The sequence below is a fragment of the Emys orbicularis genome, chromosome 8 (genome assembly GCF_028017835.1).
Source record: "Emys orbicularis isolate rEmyOrb1 chromosome 8, rEmyOrb1.hap1, whole genome shotgun sequence".
NCBI lineage: Eukaryota > Metazoa > Chordata > Testudines > Emydidae > Emys > Emys orbicularis.
Window position 1 is genome coordinate 25754250 of NC_088690.1, and position 16485 is coordinate 25770734.

The 16485-nt window shown below is 43.8% G+C and overlaps 1 protein-coding gene across 1 annotated transcript in view; it reads left to right on the top strand.

The window, feature by feature from the left end:
• The window catches only part of GIPC2 (GIPC PDZ domain containing family member 2), a 59151-nt gene that overhangs the window by 10302 nt on the left and 32364 nt on the right, over window positions 1-16485 (top strand). The window contains exon 2 of the mRNA XM_065409782.1: window positions 11375-11560. Within this exon, the coding sequence (XP_065265854.1) occupies window positions 11375-11560 (186 nt within the window). The remainder of the gene's footprint in view (window positions 1-11374; window positions 11561-16485) is intronic.

Sequence of the window (16485 nt, forward strand, 5' to 3'; positions counted from 1 at the left end):
ATGGACAGTGCACCTCTCTATCTGAAGCCTAGCAAGGGAGGTACGTGGATCCCACTAGAATTTAAAATGAAAAGTAAGGGAGGGGAGGCTCTACTAGGACCTGGGCAGCTTTAGATACAGTACCAGGCACATAGGAGGATTTACACTTCTGAGCCATGGAAGCAGAAATTGACTTTTCTTTTCCAGATTTAGCTAATATTCAGAAAGGGAATCTAGCACCTGCCTTCCAGATTTGAACACCCTCAAAATTCAGGAGTGCTCAAGCTCAATTTGGGCAGCTGTTACTTCATTTCTCCCAAATCAAATATACTGATCCACTGTAACTTGCTGTAGAAAAAGTAGAATAAATTGAGCAAGAAATGCTTCCCAGGGGTTATTAGGACTGGAATTGCTATTTTCAACAGCCATTGCTTTTTTTTTTTTTTTAGTTTTAGTTTTATTTGTTTAAAAGGAAGACAGTGATATTGCATTGGCAAATTCCCCATAGAAACAAAGAATGGAACAAAAGAATAATAAAGGCACCTCAACTTTTCCTCATTTATGTAGGACAGTCTTATAATATGCATCCAGATATCCTTCAATCACACAAGCTGAAAATTGTTCCACTTTACTGCAGTTCTGTAACCATATGGGAACCAATCCTGTCTGTGTTCTGTGCACATCCAAAATTCCTGCTGAATGACCTGCCCTGGGAGCGAGTTACCAGTGACCCAGGGCTGGGGCGGCAGGAGGGTGCAGTTGGGGGGGCGGAGGGGGAGGGAGAGAGAGAGCCCAGGGGGGGCAGCCAAAAAATTTTTTGCTTGGGGCAGCAAAAAACCTAGAGCCGACCCTGTGTACCATGCTGGCTGGGTGACTGACACACCCACAGTTTCTAAAGGGTGTGGCTCCTCTCACATGTGAAGGACCCTGTTTCTCCATCTCAGGAAGTAACTGTGAGAGGAAATTCCGAGGTGTGAGTGCTTCCTGCCATGGGGAAAAAGGGGAACTACTAGTAACACCATCTGCAGGAGGCAAGCTGCCTCTTTTCTCTCTCTCAGTAATAAATAAATGGGTTTCTGTTGTTTATTGAGTTTGTGCCTGTGTCATTATTCCAGGGCTTCTGCCTGCTTGTGCTAACCCACCAATAAGCAGACTTAGGGCTTGTCTATACTTACCGCGCTGGTTCGGCGGCAGGCAATCGAACTTCTGGGTTCGATTTATCGCGTCTTGTCTGGACGCGATAAATCGAACCCAGAAGTGCTCACCGTCGACTCCGGTAATCCTGCTCAGCGCGAGGAGTACGCGGAGTCGACGGGGGAGCCTGCCTGCCGCGTCTGGACCGCGGTAAGTTCGAACTAAGGTACGTCGACTTCAGCTACGTTCTTCACGTAGCTGAAGTTGCGTACCTTAGTTCGAATTGGGGGGTTAGTGTAGACCAGGCCTGAGTTTGCATAGCAGTAGACTGTACTTCCATCATTAGGCTGTTTGATGTAAAGCTTGTTTGGTATCTGGGCTCTATTCCTGTCTCCATCAATGGCTTGATGGGTGCTCTAAGATCTACTGATGGAAAGTACTTTATGAGAGCTAGGTGTCCATTATTATTATTTAAAATATAAATTTTATATGATTGTGTGATACTTATATGATTATACTTGTATATGATTGTGTCACTTAAGGGCAAATTTTGAAAAGCGTTGACTGATTTTGGTTGCATGTTGATGCATTTGCCTCATTTGGGATGGCCTGAACTTGTGATTAATGCTACACTACACCACCCTTTGCTCCCTATATATAACATAATAGCCTTTTCTTTTTCTTTTTCCCTTAGCAAACACCACCTCTATAGCCTTGGAATTACTGGGGCAGGGGATATTCCACAATAGGAAGACTGTCTATTTAATCTATATTTTATGTGCATCAGCCCACAGAGTTTTCTGGCCAAATAAGATTTCCTTCTGTTACGGGAGCTGTTCAAGATAACACTCTTGGCAAAATAAGGATCCTGGATATCTGCTAATTTCTGTGGCAGTGTTGATTTAAAGTTGGCATGAAAGGCACAGCATAGGTATGCTGGCTTGAAGATCAAATACTTTTTTTGTGAGCAGGAGAGGGGAAGAGCAGAAGTACGATGGGAAGGAGAGATCAGGAGAATAGATTATACATGGAAATACACATTATTATTTTTTTTCATGTACAATATAGGAAAAAACATTTTTGATCTTAAATTAATTTTATGAGGAGTGTATGAAAAGTATACTCTGGTGGCTATTGTTTAAGTACTCATACATTATTTTGATTAGACTTTTATATTAAAAGTATGAAAAACGGTAATGAAGCCTTTAACTTCTGCATTAGCAGTCCTCCAGAATGTAACAAATATAAGTATATTTTTAACTTGTAGATGCTGTAATAGTATAATATGTTGTGTAGATGTATCTTTAATATGTTACTTTGTGTATTTAGTTGCCCTGAATAGAAGCCGTTGTTCTCTAAGAAAGGAGAGAGAATACAGGGTGATTCAGTTTTTATTTTTGACTGGCTGACACTCTTTCAGGCTAGTATAGAACTGACGCATTTGTAGAAAGTTCTGCAGTCTTGTAGGCTGCAGTGAGAATGCCACCCAGCTGAAGGCTAAATAAAGAAACTCTGGATCATGTTTCTAAATATCACATTTCTGCTCTGTTGCCAATTTTATCTGTTCAGAGGTGTGAAACAAGTTACTAGATGAGTGTCCATGTTTGACAAGGTCAAAGCAAGGGCACTATATTTTTCTTAGAAGCAAAAAATTGATGAAATAACATTTATTCTGTTTCATAACGGAAGAGCATTAAATCACAATTAAACTGATTGAGTCATTATCTAAATCGTGATACAAAACTGGGAACTTATCATAAATCTTTGTAAGGGCATTTTGAATTGGGCTCCCTCAGGAGATAACATATTTGATGCTGATGGCTTAAAAAGAATGATTATGTGAAAGTAAAATGTAGGTGATGATGGTGGAGTGATAATTAACCAAAGAACATTTAAGTTACCTAATAGAATAAAACTGAAGTGTGTTGGATGAATTTGTAATACTCAGTGGCCAGCTAATGTGAGACTTTCTGACTGGCTGCTAAAATAAGACATTAGAATGTAATGGTTGTTTGGCTTATGTGAAATGAGTTGGTGGCTGTAAACCAGTTCCTAATGATTGAAAAGTTTCTAGAGCTGTGGAGAGGTGCTTAGGTTATAAATAAAAAAATCAATGAATGATGTGCATACAATGGAATAGACTGCAGTTTGTTCATTCTAAACTGTGAGAGTTCTGCAGCCCTTCTGGGGTAAAAGCAGGAACCCCTCACCCCCTTTTTTTGTCATTAAACCAAGCAGATCGGACTCTAGTACACAAAGACAACGTGTCTGCTGGGTAGGATGGTGCCATTTTTATAAAGGCAGTTTTCAGAGTAAAACAGCATGTTAAGATCCAGTTCATTTTTGTTCAAACTAAGGGCTGGTCTAGACTCAGAACTTACATCGGCATAGCCACATCTCTTAGGGGTATGAAAAATCCACACCTCTGAGAGAGACAGCTAAGACAAGCAGTAGCACTGTGGATTTCTGGATGCTTTCTTAATTTATAAATACATTAAAAATGCCTTCCTATGGGTATGTTTTCGAGAATGCTTTCAAGGCTATTCTTGCTACTATTGCCAGCAAGGCAATTCCAAGATCATTTTTTGTTTCTCCCACTCATCACCTTAACACTATAATAAAATGCCTATTCAATGGTTGATGAGCCTTATCTCTACCTCCTAAACTAATTTAAAATTAGGAAATATGTTCTTAAAATGTGAAGACTGAGGACTCATTCCAGATGTTGCATAGGCTTTTTTAAAGTCTGGGACTCCCAGTAATTAAATTCTTTATGCAGCCTGGCAGTATGTGCCTTTCATTTTTTGAGTTGATCTGAACTCATGCACAACCTCAGTGCTGAGTAACAGGTTAGGCACCTGCTTCTGTTCTCACAAATTAATTTGGCTTATTTCACTGGAGTTATTCCTGATTTACAGTGGTATAAGTGAAATAAAAACCAGACTGACCCAAAGGGCTGCTACCAGAATTTTTCCAGGAACTTCAAAGTTGATGGGAGTGTAACAAGGGTGCTGAGTCAGGAGCTGACTCAATATCCTACTGTTACTCAAATTCCCCACCACTATAGATTAATTAGGGCCTAATTAGAGGATCAGATAACCAGTGGTGCTATAATGAAGGGCTAATTAGAGGGGGGAGGCAACCCCAGCAGCAGGGAGCAAATAAATGGAGCGGAAGGAAGCCCTGGAGGAGGAGGGAGCTGAGAGATTGAAGGAAGGCAGAGCTGGCTGCTGCTAGCATTGTTCCCTTCCTCCAGAATGGGGGGTAAGCCTGCTGGAACAGTATAAGGACACATGGTGGGGGTGAAGGAGAACTAGAGTGGTCTACACTTAAGGTGAGAGAGGACTCCAGGGGACCAGCCTGTGACAGGGAGATCAAAGGTTTTTCTTGAACAGGCTTAGCAGTTTCTTTGAACCACATTCTCTCATGCAAAGGCTGCTGTTCTCTGTAAACTGTGGCATATTTCAATGACTGACTCTAGTTAATCAATGCATGCTATGAATAAATGTGCATTCTTCTTTCCATGAAGAAACAAAGATAATTTTTCTGACTTTGCTACATTATGTATACTATTTTGCAGGCTGCTTGTTGTTAACACTCTGCTGTTATGGATGTTTTGAAAATGTCTTGATATTGTAATAGTACAAAACGAAAACTAATTCAAGGCCCTTAATGTTGCTTCTCACAGCAAAAAGATTGCCTCAGAAATGTTTTGTTTTTTGTTTGAGAAGAAAGCTAAAGGTCAACTTTATATGGTGGACAAGTTTCTGGAGAAACAACCCTCCACGCTGCCCCCAAAATACCCACCATAATTCTGACAAAGACTTGTTTACGATTTAATGTAGTAGTATTGCAGAAAAAGCTTTCCTAGTTACTTAGCGCTGTTCAGCTCATTCTCCCACTGAGGTGTGCAACCTCTGTTTGCCTCAGTGGGAGTGGCTCTGCAAATTCCCGCATGCTTATATCACTATGCAAACAAAAATATGTATTAATATTAGCAAAAGACAATGGATCATGATTTTCTATCCACTTTTCTACTTTGAAGTATGCTATTGGAAGCTGATGTTCAGATTGCTCTAGGGAACAAGAGGTAATGATTTTAGCCATTGGTTCTCTCCAGAGTTACTCTGATTGGACACTGAGTTTCTTCTGTCTACAGTTTCATTGTGGAGCACCATAAATACTCCCACCATTTGCACCACCCCCACAGACCACCGGGATATACAAAAAGACCAGTGGGAGGTGAAGTAGACAGGGAAGTATTGAGAGTTCTGCTGGCAAAAGCTGTATTCTGAAATTGTCTGATTGGGGCATAACAATTTTTTTTTTGAAATTTTGTGCTGTAGTTGTGTAGAAGGATGTAAAAAAAAATAGGGCATGGAGGGAATTCATTACCACCAACCCAGCAGCTACAATGTTCTAAACAGAAAACCTCTTCCAGGAGGCGAACAGTTTGGGAATCTTACTGCTCTGGCCTGCAATTTGGACTCTTTTCCCCTCTCGTGGTTGGTATAAGCTTTGACAGGGGAGCTGAGTTGATTATTGGTGGAAACAGAATGCGAAATGAGCAAGACATATGCTCAGGAAACCACTTCAAGATGCTGATGATGTCCCCAGATTCATTCACCTTGGTCATGCCTCTGGACCACATGAAGGATAGCTTCTTAACAGAGATTAGGGAGAGGAAAGGTACACCTCTACCTCGATATAACGCTGTCCTCGGGAGCCAAAAAATCTTACTGTGTTATAGGTGAAACCGCATTATATCGAACTTGGTTTGATCCGCTGGAGTGTGCAGCCCCGCCCCCCCGGAGCGCTGCTTTACTGCGTTATATCCAAATTCGTGTTATATCGGGTCGCGTTATATCGGGGTAAAGGTGTAGTTTGTGATGTTTCCCAGCAGTACCTGGGCTTGTGAGGTACCTTGCTATCACTTGCCCTTAGCCTTGTCTGTACCTGCCAGGGGTCAGCTGTCCAACTCCCCTGGCTATCGGCAACACAAGCATTCCTCTCTAGGTCTTGCAGGCCCTGCTGCCTCTCACAGGTTAGAGATAGGCACACTCCAACCGTCGAGCCATCCAAGCATTAACCTGGAATGTCCAGCCCTTGATCCATGAGATACCTGTAGTATTCACAGATTTGCTGCTTTCAAAGAAACAGCACAGCCCAGTTTACCAGTCAGACCTTAGGTCACCTCTCTGCTCAACACACAGCACTTAGATATATTTGATTTCAATATAAACATAAGTTTATGTAACCGAGAGTAGAGATTCAAGTAACAGCAAGTTAGAAGTATTGCAAACACATGGTTATATATAAAATAAAATCATAACACACATTCAAGAACCTAGTCTTAATTAATTAGATACTCTTATGCCTTGTAGAGTATGGCTCAACCAAAGTCCTCATAGTATTTCACAGTCCGGCTTTGCTGGGATTCCCCCTTTCATGAAACAGACATTCTGTCAGCTTGTCTCCTAGGTGAAGGACCCAATGTGTTCTTTTGCCTCCCAAGATATACAAATCCTATCCTTTTGTCTTCATTCGTAAATAGGATCCCCCTCGCCTGCTTTGTTTCTTCCTTTAGATTTTCTGTTGTAGATTTTGCAGCCTTTCAACTGGCACCTGTTTTAGGCCTTGGCTACACTTGCGAGTTGCAGCGCTGTAAAGCCGCCCCCAGCGCTGTAACTCACTCCCCGTCCACACGGGCAAGGCATTTGCAGCGCTGTATCTCCGTGGTTGCAGCGCTGCATGTACTCCACCTCTCCGAGAGGAATAGTGAGTATTGCGCTGCCGCTGCAGCGCTGCGGTGCCAGTGTGGCCGACCAATGCGCTGTGACTGGTCTCCAGAAGTATTCGGCAGTATCCCACAATGCCTGTTCTAGCCACTCTGGTCATCAGTTCAAACTCTACTGCCCTGGCCTCAGGTAACCAACCATGTGACCCACCCTTTACATTCCCCGGGAATTTTAAAAATCCCCTTCCTGTTTGCTCAGCCCGGCGTGGCGTGGAGTGCTATCAGCGAATCTTTCCAGGTGACCATGCCTCCAAGCGAGCCCCAGCATGGAGCAATGGCGAGTTGCTGGACCTCATCAGTGTTTGGGGGGGAGGAAGCTGTACAGTCCCAGCTGCGCTCCAGCCGTAGGAATTACGATACCTTCGGGAAGGTATCAAAGGACATGATGGAAAGGGGCCATGACTGGGACGCCCTGCAGTGCAGGATTAAAGTGAAGGAGTTGCGGAGTGCCTACCGCAAAGCCCGCGATGCAAACAGCTGCTCGGGTGCTCCCCCCGCAACCTGCCGATTCTACAAAGAGCTGGATGCGATACTTGGGGTTAACCCCACCTCCACTCCGAGCACCACCATGGACACTTCAGAGCCGGTGGGGGGGAGGGGGAGGAGGAGGAGGAGGAGGAAAATGGGAGTGTGGGTGGTGGGCCGGATGGAGACACCCCGGAATCCCTGGAGCCATGCAGCCAGGAGCTCTTCTCGAGCCAGGAGGAAGGTAGCCAGTCGCAGCAGTCGGTACTTGGTGGAGGACAAACAGAAGAGCAGGTTTTTTTTTTTTTTCAGGAAGGAATTTTTTTGGTGCGGGCTCTTTGGGAGAGGAGGGTTAGGCATGCATGCCTAGATGCAGAATAGTGCATTGATGTGGTTTATCACATTGCGGTAATCGGTCTCGGTAATCTCCTCGAATGTCTCCTCCAAAACGTGTGCAATGCGCTTGCGCAGGTTTATCGGGAGAGCCACCGTGGTCCTTGTCCCAGCCAGGCTAACGTGTCCGTGCCACTGTGCCGCGAGGGGCGGGGGGACCATTGCTGCACACAGGCAAGCTGCATATGGGCCAGGGCGGAAGCCGCATTGCAGTAGAAGACCCTTGCTTCCCAGGTCACCCTCAGCAGCGAGATATCGTCCAGGATGAACTCCTGTGGAAAATGTTGGGACAGTGTTCAGTGTAGGTGCCCCTTGCAGCTGTTGGCTCTCCCCAAGGCACAGAAACCCAGAGGACAGTGCAGCCCTGAAACAATCAGTCCCCCTTACTCACCATTTTGAGGCTCCCGTGGGATATGTGTGCTCTGTTTCGGACGGGAAAATTATGCAATTGTGTAGACCCTGTGTGTTTTCTACTCCTTAAGTGCGGTGGGGAATCATTACTCTGTCTGGTATAAACAATGCTGCCTCTGTTAAATGTTGCATTTTGCCTATACAGCAGCATCAACCTTGAGACCTCAGCCGTCCCTCTTATCGCCTGCTCAGAGACTGCAAAGACTCAGGAAGAGACCATGAAAAAGCAAAGAAGACATGCCGCAAGAAGTGATGCGGCAATCTATTAAAGAGAATGAGAAAGCACAGAACTGGAGGGAGAGAGAAAGCAGGATCCGCCAGGAAAACGCAGCGCACCGGTGGCAAAGCACCGCGCACCGGCAGCAAAGCACGGATTGGCTCATAAGCATCCTGGAGCGCCAAGCAGATGCTATCCAGGAGCTCCTAGCCATGCAGAAAGAGGAGCAGTACCGCAAATACAAACGCCACCCCCCCACAGCCCTTGTCCCAAAACTTTCCGTTGTGCCCCACTGTCACCTCCAACCCACTTTCCCCAACTTCCGTGTTCTTCACGCCACTTGCTGCCTCCAACACCAGTATCTTCACCACCCAGCCCTGAAAACCACGACCCTTACCCTCTGCACTCAACCCCCATCACCATGCAGTATAGCTATCCTGAAGTGCAGCACTCACTGCACAGCACACCAGACAGGACATACGTGAATCTGTGATTGTACCGTTCCCCACTCCACCCCCTGGTTTCTTTTCAATAAATAATTTTTTTTTCTTTTCAATAAATGGATTTTTTGGCTTTGAAAACATTCTTTATTATTGCATAAAGTAAAAGACTCCTTAGCCCAGGAAATAAATAGGCACTGCAAGTCTGCTTCTCTGCTTAGCAAATACTGATTCCCAAAGATTGGAACTACTGCACTTCACTCCCGTGCAGGGCACCAGATATCACTGCTGGTTTTCAGCCTCAAATTGCTCCCTCAAGGCATCCCTAATCCTTACAGCCCCGTGCTGGGCCCCTGTAATAGCCCTGCTCTCTGGCTGTGCAAATTCAGCCTCCAGGTGTTGAACCTCGGAGGTCCATGCCTGAGTGAAGCTTTCACCCTTCCCTTCACAAATATTATGGAGGGCACAGCACGCGGATATAACCACAGGGATGCTGTTTTCAGCCAAGTCCATCTTCCCATACAGAGATCGCCAGCAGCCCTTTAAACAGCCAAAGGCACACTCCACAGGCATTCGGCACCGGCTCAGCCTGTAGTTGAACTGTTCCTTGCTGCTGTCAAGGCTCCCTGTGTAGGGTTTCATGAGCCACGGCATTAATGGGTAAGCGGGATCTCCAAGGATCACAATGGGCATTTCAACTTCCCCTACCGTGATCTTCCGCTCTGGGAAAAAAGTCCCGGCCTGCACCTTCCTGAACAGCCAAGTGTTCCGAAAGATGCGTGCGTCATGCACCTTTCCGGGCCAGCCTGTGTTAATGTCAATGAAACGCCCACGGTGATCCACAAGCACCTGGAGAACCATAGAGAAATACCCCTTCCAATTAACGTACTCGGATCCTAGGTGGGGTGGTGCCAGAATAGGAATGTGCATCCCATCTATCGCCCCTCCACAGTTAGGGAACCCCATTTGTGCAAAGCCATCCACTATGTCCTGCACGTTACCCAGAGTCACGGTTCTTCTGAGTAGGATGTGATTAATGGCCCTGCAAACTTGCATCAACACGATTCCAACGGTCGACTTTCCGACTCCAAACTGGTTTGCGACCGACTGGTAGCTGTCTGGAGTTGCCAGCTTCCAGATTGCAATGGCCACCCGCTTCTCCACTGGCAGGGCAGCTCTCAATCTTGTGTCCTTGCGCCGCAGGGTGGGGGCGAGCTCCTCAGACAGTCCCATGAAAGTGGCTTTTCTCATCCAAAAGTTCTGCAGCCACTGCTCGTAATTCCAGACTTCCATGACGATGTGATCCTACCACTCGGTGCTTGTTTCCCGAGCCCAAAAGTGGTGTTCCACGGTGCTGAGCATGTCCGTGAATGCCACAAGCAATTTCGTGTCGTACGCGTTACGTGGCTCGATAGCATCGTCAGACTCCTCACTCTCACTGTCACTTTGGATCTTAAGGAATAGTTCGACAGCCAAACGTGACGTGCTGGCGAGATAAGTCAGCATACGCCTCAGCAGTTCAGGCTCCATTTCCCGCAGACAGATCGCGCTGCACAGAAACCGTTGAAAGATGGCGCCAAAGGTGGACAGAAACAAAGGGATGCGAAGCGATGCATCATGGGGCGTTGGGACAGGACCCAGAATGCCCCGCACCCACGCCCCCTTCCCACAACCTACGGCTCCAGAATTGGAAGAGGTGCTCTGTGGGATAGCTGCCCATAATGCACCGCTCCCAATAGCGCTGCAGTTGCCACAAATGTGGCCACGACAGTGCGCTGGGCAGCTGTCAGTGTGGACAGACTGCAGCGCTTTCCCTACTCAGCTGCACGAAGTCAGGTTTAACTCACAGCGCTGTACATCTGCAAGTGTAGCCAAGGCCTTAGTATGCAACTAGGCCTCTATTGTGAGGCAGACAATACACAAATGGCCAGATAGGGAGATAAGTGTCTGTTACCTGCTCCCTGAAAGGGTCCTGTCAGAGGCATGTCACCTCCTGGTGACCTGCCTTAACTCCAAGACCTTAAGAATGTAATTTTCAGTATAGATACATAACTTAAATATTCTCTGTACATAAATTTTTTCAATGATTATGATGAAAAGGGGGCTACTGTGTCTTGGTAGAGACCTTACATGTCACTCTTTGATGAACTATTCTGCATATATCTGACCCAGGAAATCCCTATAAGACCCTGTGCAAACCCTGTACCCTCTACCAGTTGGTGGGGGTCACACAGCTGTGAGCTAAGGTACTGGATAACATGTACCCTCTCCCCTGCACCCTACTATCTCTTCTCTGCAGAATTTGGGCTATATAGTACCTTTCTTGTCATATGAGTGGATGGGAATAGGGTCTTTAGTACTGACGGTTGGACAGAAAATGGGGGTCACCACTTAAGACCACAAAGGATTTTTTGCTCCAAACTTATGGGTAATTCAAATTCTTTCCACCATTTATTTTCCTATCCTAATGGAGCTTGCCATGACTGATGTAATATTTTAAAACTCAAATGTAATTGATTTGTTTATCCTTCTGTGTAGATCATATTTTGCACTTTGAATACTCACAAAATTGATATGGACAACCTCTTAGGAGGGCAGATTGGTCTTGAAGATTTCATATTTGCCCACATAAAGGGACCAAAAAAAGAAGTGGATGTTCTTAAATCTGAGGATTCTCTTGGGCTTACCATTACAGACAATGGAACGGGCTATGCCTTCATAAAGGTAAATTTTTAACAGAATCTTTTATGTTTTGTTGTTTTAAGTAATCCTCTAGAACTGGAGCCCTTTTGACAACTGAACATTCACCACAATTAAAGAAAAGCAGCAGTCAATCCTGTGTTGAGAGAGCCCTTAGTTTTTTGGTTATTGCTCTTTTTCACTACTTTAAGTTCTTGAGAAGTTGATGATAGAGCAACTGCTCACTCATGTGACAATGAAGTTATACTAAATTTCTGTCACTCTTAAAGCCTGTCCACAGCACACATAATGTCCTTCCACTGCATGAAACTAGGCTTCATTGCACTGTCCCTCTTTTTCCTGCCTCTGCAGTTATTCTACATGCATTAGCAAAGTTAATTGGAGTGCGGCTGTGAAGGGTGAAGAGTGGAAGATTGTCTAGAGAGAGGTTTTTTTTTTTTTTTTTTGGGTCACTAGCTGTTCGGTTCAGAGCCTACGATGAATTTTGTAAAATGCCCTGAATTTAGGAATATGAACACTGATTTCTCAACAAAACTTTGAATTTCCTAATATCAACACTTTGACGCTTAAAATTCCTAGCACCTCCACTTCGCTCTTTTGGATGTACGCTGACAGATTTTTTTTTTTTTTTCTCCAAAATGTCTTAAGAAGGATGTTTTAAAGTTCCTCTCTTCCAGCACTCCTGGGAATGATACTCCCCTCTCTGCTTGGCTGGTAGCGTGTGGAGAGAGAAGTGCCAATCACAGGGATTACTGCAGGCTGGGAGCAGATTGGGAAAAAAAAAAAAAGTGATAGTATTCTCCCTTGCTCCACCAACTCTCTAAATCCTGCTTGTTCAAGTCATAAAAATGAGCTGCCATTCACAGTAGATTGTGTAGATCTTCATAATACACCAACACCTTGTCTACACGCAAAAGCTGTACCACTTTAACTGTACCAGTATAGTTAAAGCAGCACAACCCCCTTAGTTGGGTGCAGTTATACTGGTATGACTGTGCTTATATCAGGGTGCGTCTATACTTAAAACACTGCATCGGCGCAGCTGCACTGCTGTAGTGCTTTAATGAACATGCTCTACACCAGGGGTCGGCAACGTTTGGCACGCGGCTCGCCAGGGTAAGCACCCTGGCGGGCCGGGCCAGTTTTATTTACCTGCTGACGCGGCAGGTTCGGCCGATCGCGGCCCCCACTGGCCGCAGGTCGCCGTCCCGGGCCAATGGGGGTGGCGAGAAGCCGCGGCCAGCACATCGCTCGCCCGCGCCGCTTCCCGCCGCCCCCATTGGCCCGGGACGGCAAACCACGTCAGCAGGTAAATAAAACTGGCCCGGCCCGCCAGGGTGCTTACCCTGGCGAGCCGCGTGCCAAACGTTGCCGACCCCTGCTCTACACCGACAGGAGAGAGCTCTCCTGTCAGTGTAGTTAATCCACATCCCTGAGAAGTGGTAGCTATGTCAGTGGGAGAAGCTCTCCTGTTGACATTGCGCTGTCTACATGGGGGGGGGATGGAATGGTGGTGTTAAATGGGTAGAACTATGTTGCTCAGTGGTGCGAATTTTTCACAGCCCTGAGTGATGTAGTTGTATCAATATAGGTCTGGAATGTAGACCAGACCTCAGTATAGCTTATTTCTGTATGCTAGGGATTGTACAGGTATAAATATATCAGTCAAAATCACATCCCTGACTGACATAGTTATACTGGAACAAAAACTGCATGTAGACTACACCTTATACCTCAGCTTTCTCTTGTTCTTTGAAAAGCACCAAAATGGCTAACAATGCTGACATTTAAAATGTCAAAAGCTGATTATACTTCAGAGTTTAACACCCTATTGAGCTGAATGGTAGCAATTTTCACTGGACACAGCTATTGTTTCAGGCTGTCTGCAGACTCAGGCAGACACTACTGCATCATTTTCCTTTATCTCACATTTGGAAGGTTTTCTTTGCAGCCTTGACAGCTAGATACTTATTTAAACAAAATTACAGTTTATATTCTGGAACTGAAGATAGCAGTCACCATAGAAAAGTGCAGTCTCACCAAACTGTTGCATATTGGCCTACTCTGGGACCTGGTTTTAGGAGGAGAGGATCCTCTGGTATTGGAAGAATATGAACAGTGCTTGCAACACTATATTAAACCCAAGGAAACTCTGTCCTGGGTTCAATACACTTCTGAAAAGTTATTTTTAGGGCTGTCAAGTGATTAAAAAAATTCATCGCAATTAATTTCAATTACAACACAGAATACAAAGTGTACAGTGCTCACTTTATATTTATTTTTGATTACAAGTATTTGCACTGTAAAAAAACAAAAGAAATAGTATTTTTCAATTCACCTAATACAAGTGCTGTAGTGTAATCTCTTTATCATGAAAGTTGAATTTACAAATGTAGAATTATTAACATAAGAACAGCCATACTGGGACAGACCAAAGGTCCATCTAGCCCAATATCCTGTCTTCCAACAGTGGCCAATGCCAGGTGCCCCAGAGGGAATGAACAGAACAGGTAATCATCAAGTGATCCATTCCCTGTCTTCTATTCCCAGCTTTTGCCAAACAGAGGCTAGGGACACCATCCCTGTCCATCCTGGCTAATAGCCATTGATGGACCTATCCTCCATGAATTTATCTAGTTCTTTTTTGAACCTTGTTATAGTCTTGGCCTTCACAACTGCCTCTAGCAAAGAGTTCCACAGGTTGACTGTACGTTGTGTGAAGAAATACTTCCTTTTGTTTGTTTTTTAAATCTGCTGCCTATTAATTTCATTTGGTGACCCCTAGCTCTTGTGTTATTAGAAGGAGTAAATAACACTTCCTTATTTACTTTCTCCATACCAGTCATGATTTTATAGACCTCTATCATATTCCCCCCTTAGTCATCTCTTTTCCAAGCTGAAAAGTCCTAGTTTTATTATTCTCTCCTCATATGGAAGCCGTTCCATACCCCTAATCATTTTTGTAAAATTTCAGAGCCTGGAAGTCCACTCAGTCCTACTTCTTGTTCAGCCAATTGCTCAGACAAACAAATTTGTTTACAATTGCAGGAGATAATGCTTGCCCGCTTCTTGTTTACAATGTCATCTGAAAGTGAGAACAAGCGTTCTCATGGCACTATTGTAGCCGGCTAAAGATTCGTATGTCCCTTCATGATTCACCCACCATTCCAGGGGACAGGCGTCCATGCTGATGATGTGCTCTGCTCAATAACAATCCAAAGCAGTGCAGACCGACGTGTGTTCATTTTCATTATCTGAGTCAGATGCCACCAGCAAAAGCTTGATTTTCTTTTTTGGTGGTTCGGGTTCTGTAGTTTTTGCATCGGAGTGTTGCTCTTTTAAGACTTCTGAAAGCAAGCTCCACACCTCATCCCTCTCAGATTTTGGAAGGCACTTCAGATTCTTAAACCTGGGGTCGAGTGTTGTATCTATCCTTAGAAATCTCACATTGGTACTTTCTTTGTGTTTTGTGAAATCTGCAGTGAAAATGTTCTTAAAATGAACATGTGCTGGGTCATCATCCGAGACTGCAATAACTTGAAATAAAACAGAACAGGGGACATACAATTCTCCCCCAAGTTGTTCAGTCACAAATTTAATTAATACATTATTTTTTAACGAGCATCAGCATGGACGCATGTCCTCTGGAATGGTGGCCAAAGCATGAAGGGGCATACAAATGTTTAGCATATCTGGCACGTAAATATCTTGCAATGCCAACTACAAAAGTGCCATGCAAATTCCTGTTCTCACTTTCTGGTGACGTAAATAAGAAGAGGGCAGCATTATCTGCTGTAAATGTAAATAAGCTTGTTTGTCTTGACAATTGGCTGAACAAGAAGTACGACTGAGTGGACTTGTAGGCTCTGAAGTTTTACATTTGTTTTGTTTTGGAGTGCAGTTATGTAACAAAAACAAATCTACATCTGTAAGTTGCACTTTCACGACAAAGAGATTGCACTACAGTACTTGTATGAGGTGAATTGAAAAATACTATTTGTTTATCATTTTTACAGTGCAAATATTTGTAATAAAAATATACACTTTGATTTCAGTTACAACACAGAATACAGTATATATGAAAATGTAGAAGAACATCCAAAATATTTAATAAATTTCAATTGGTATTCTATTGTTTAACAGTGCAATTAAAACTTCGATTAATGGCGATTAATTTTTTTGAGTTAATCGCGTGAGTTAACTGCGATTAATCAACAGCCCTAGTTATTTTTATTTATTAAGATTGGTTGGAGAAAGTGGATAGGTGGAGAGACAAATCTCCAAAAGGCAAAAGCTATATCTCAGTACACTTTGTTCCCAGTCAGATAGAAAGCTTTAGTGACAGTTTCATTACAAAGTGGAGACATAGTTGAATAAAGAGCTGTATTTAGGGGAATAACTTTTGTCATTAGAGCTTTTCCTTTCATTTGAACTGATTTAATATTCCATTAGAAATTAATGAGCTCTGTTGTACTAGGTAATCTGTTGATAGTTATAATCACTTCCTGCTTGTAACTACTGACTGCTCTGTGTCTAAAAGGGTAAGTTTCTAAAGTAGTTGATAGCATGGTCAGATTTTATGTGTGAAGTTGAAAACAGTGGTTCTTTTGTTTTAAGATCGAATGTTCTGCTTTATAAGAAAAGCATTCATTTAAATTCAGTATTATCATGTCACTTTTGCAAAGCTGTATTCAGCAATCTGTCACCAATTCTATTATAAAGTCCTATTTTTAAGGGATTTATAGCTAAATGGGAAGATATATTCTGGAGTGAAACTAATCATCCATGAATTATCACTTGGGGAAGAGGACTTTTTGTAGATGCTAAGGAGCACGTTGTTATAGTATGATGTATGAAGTTATAGGTGTGCAAAACTGATTATCATAAACTAGAACAGTGTAATTAATTCCCTGTGTACTGCATTGAAAATGCATGACTTACCCTTTAAA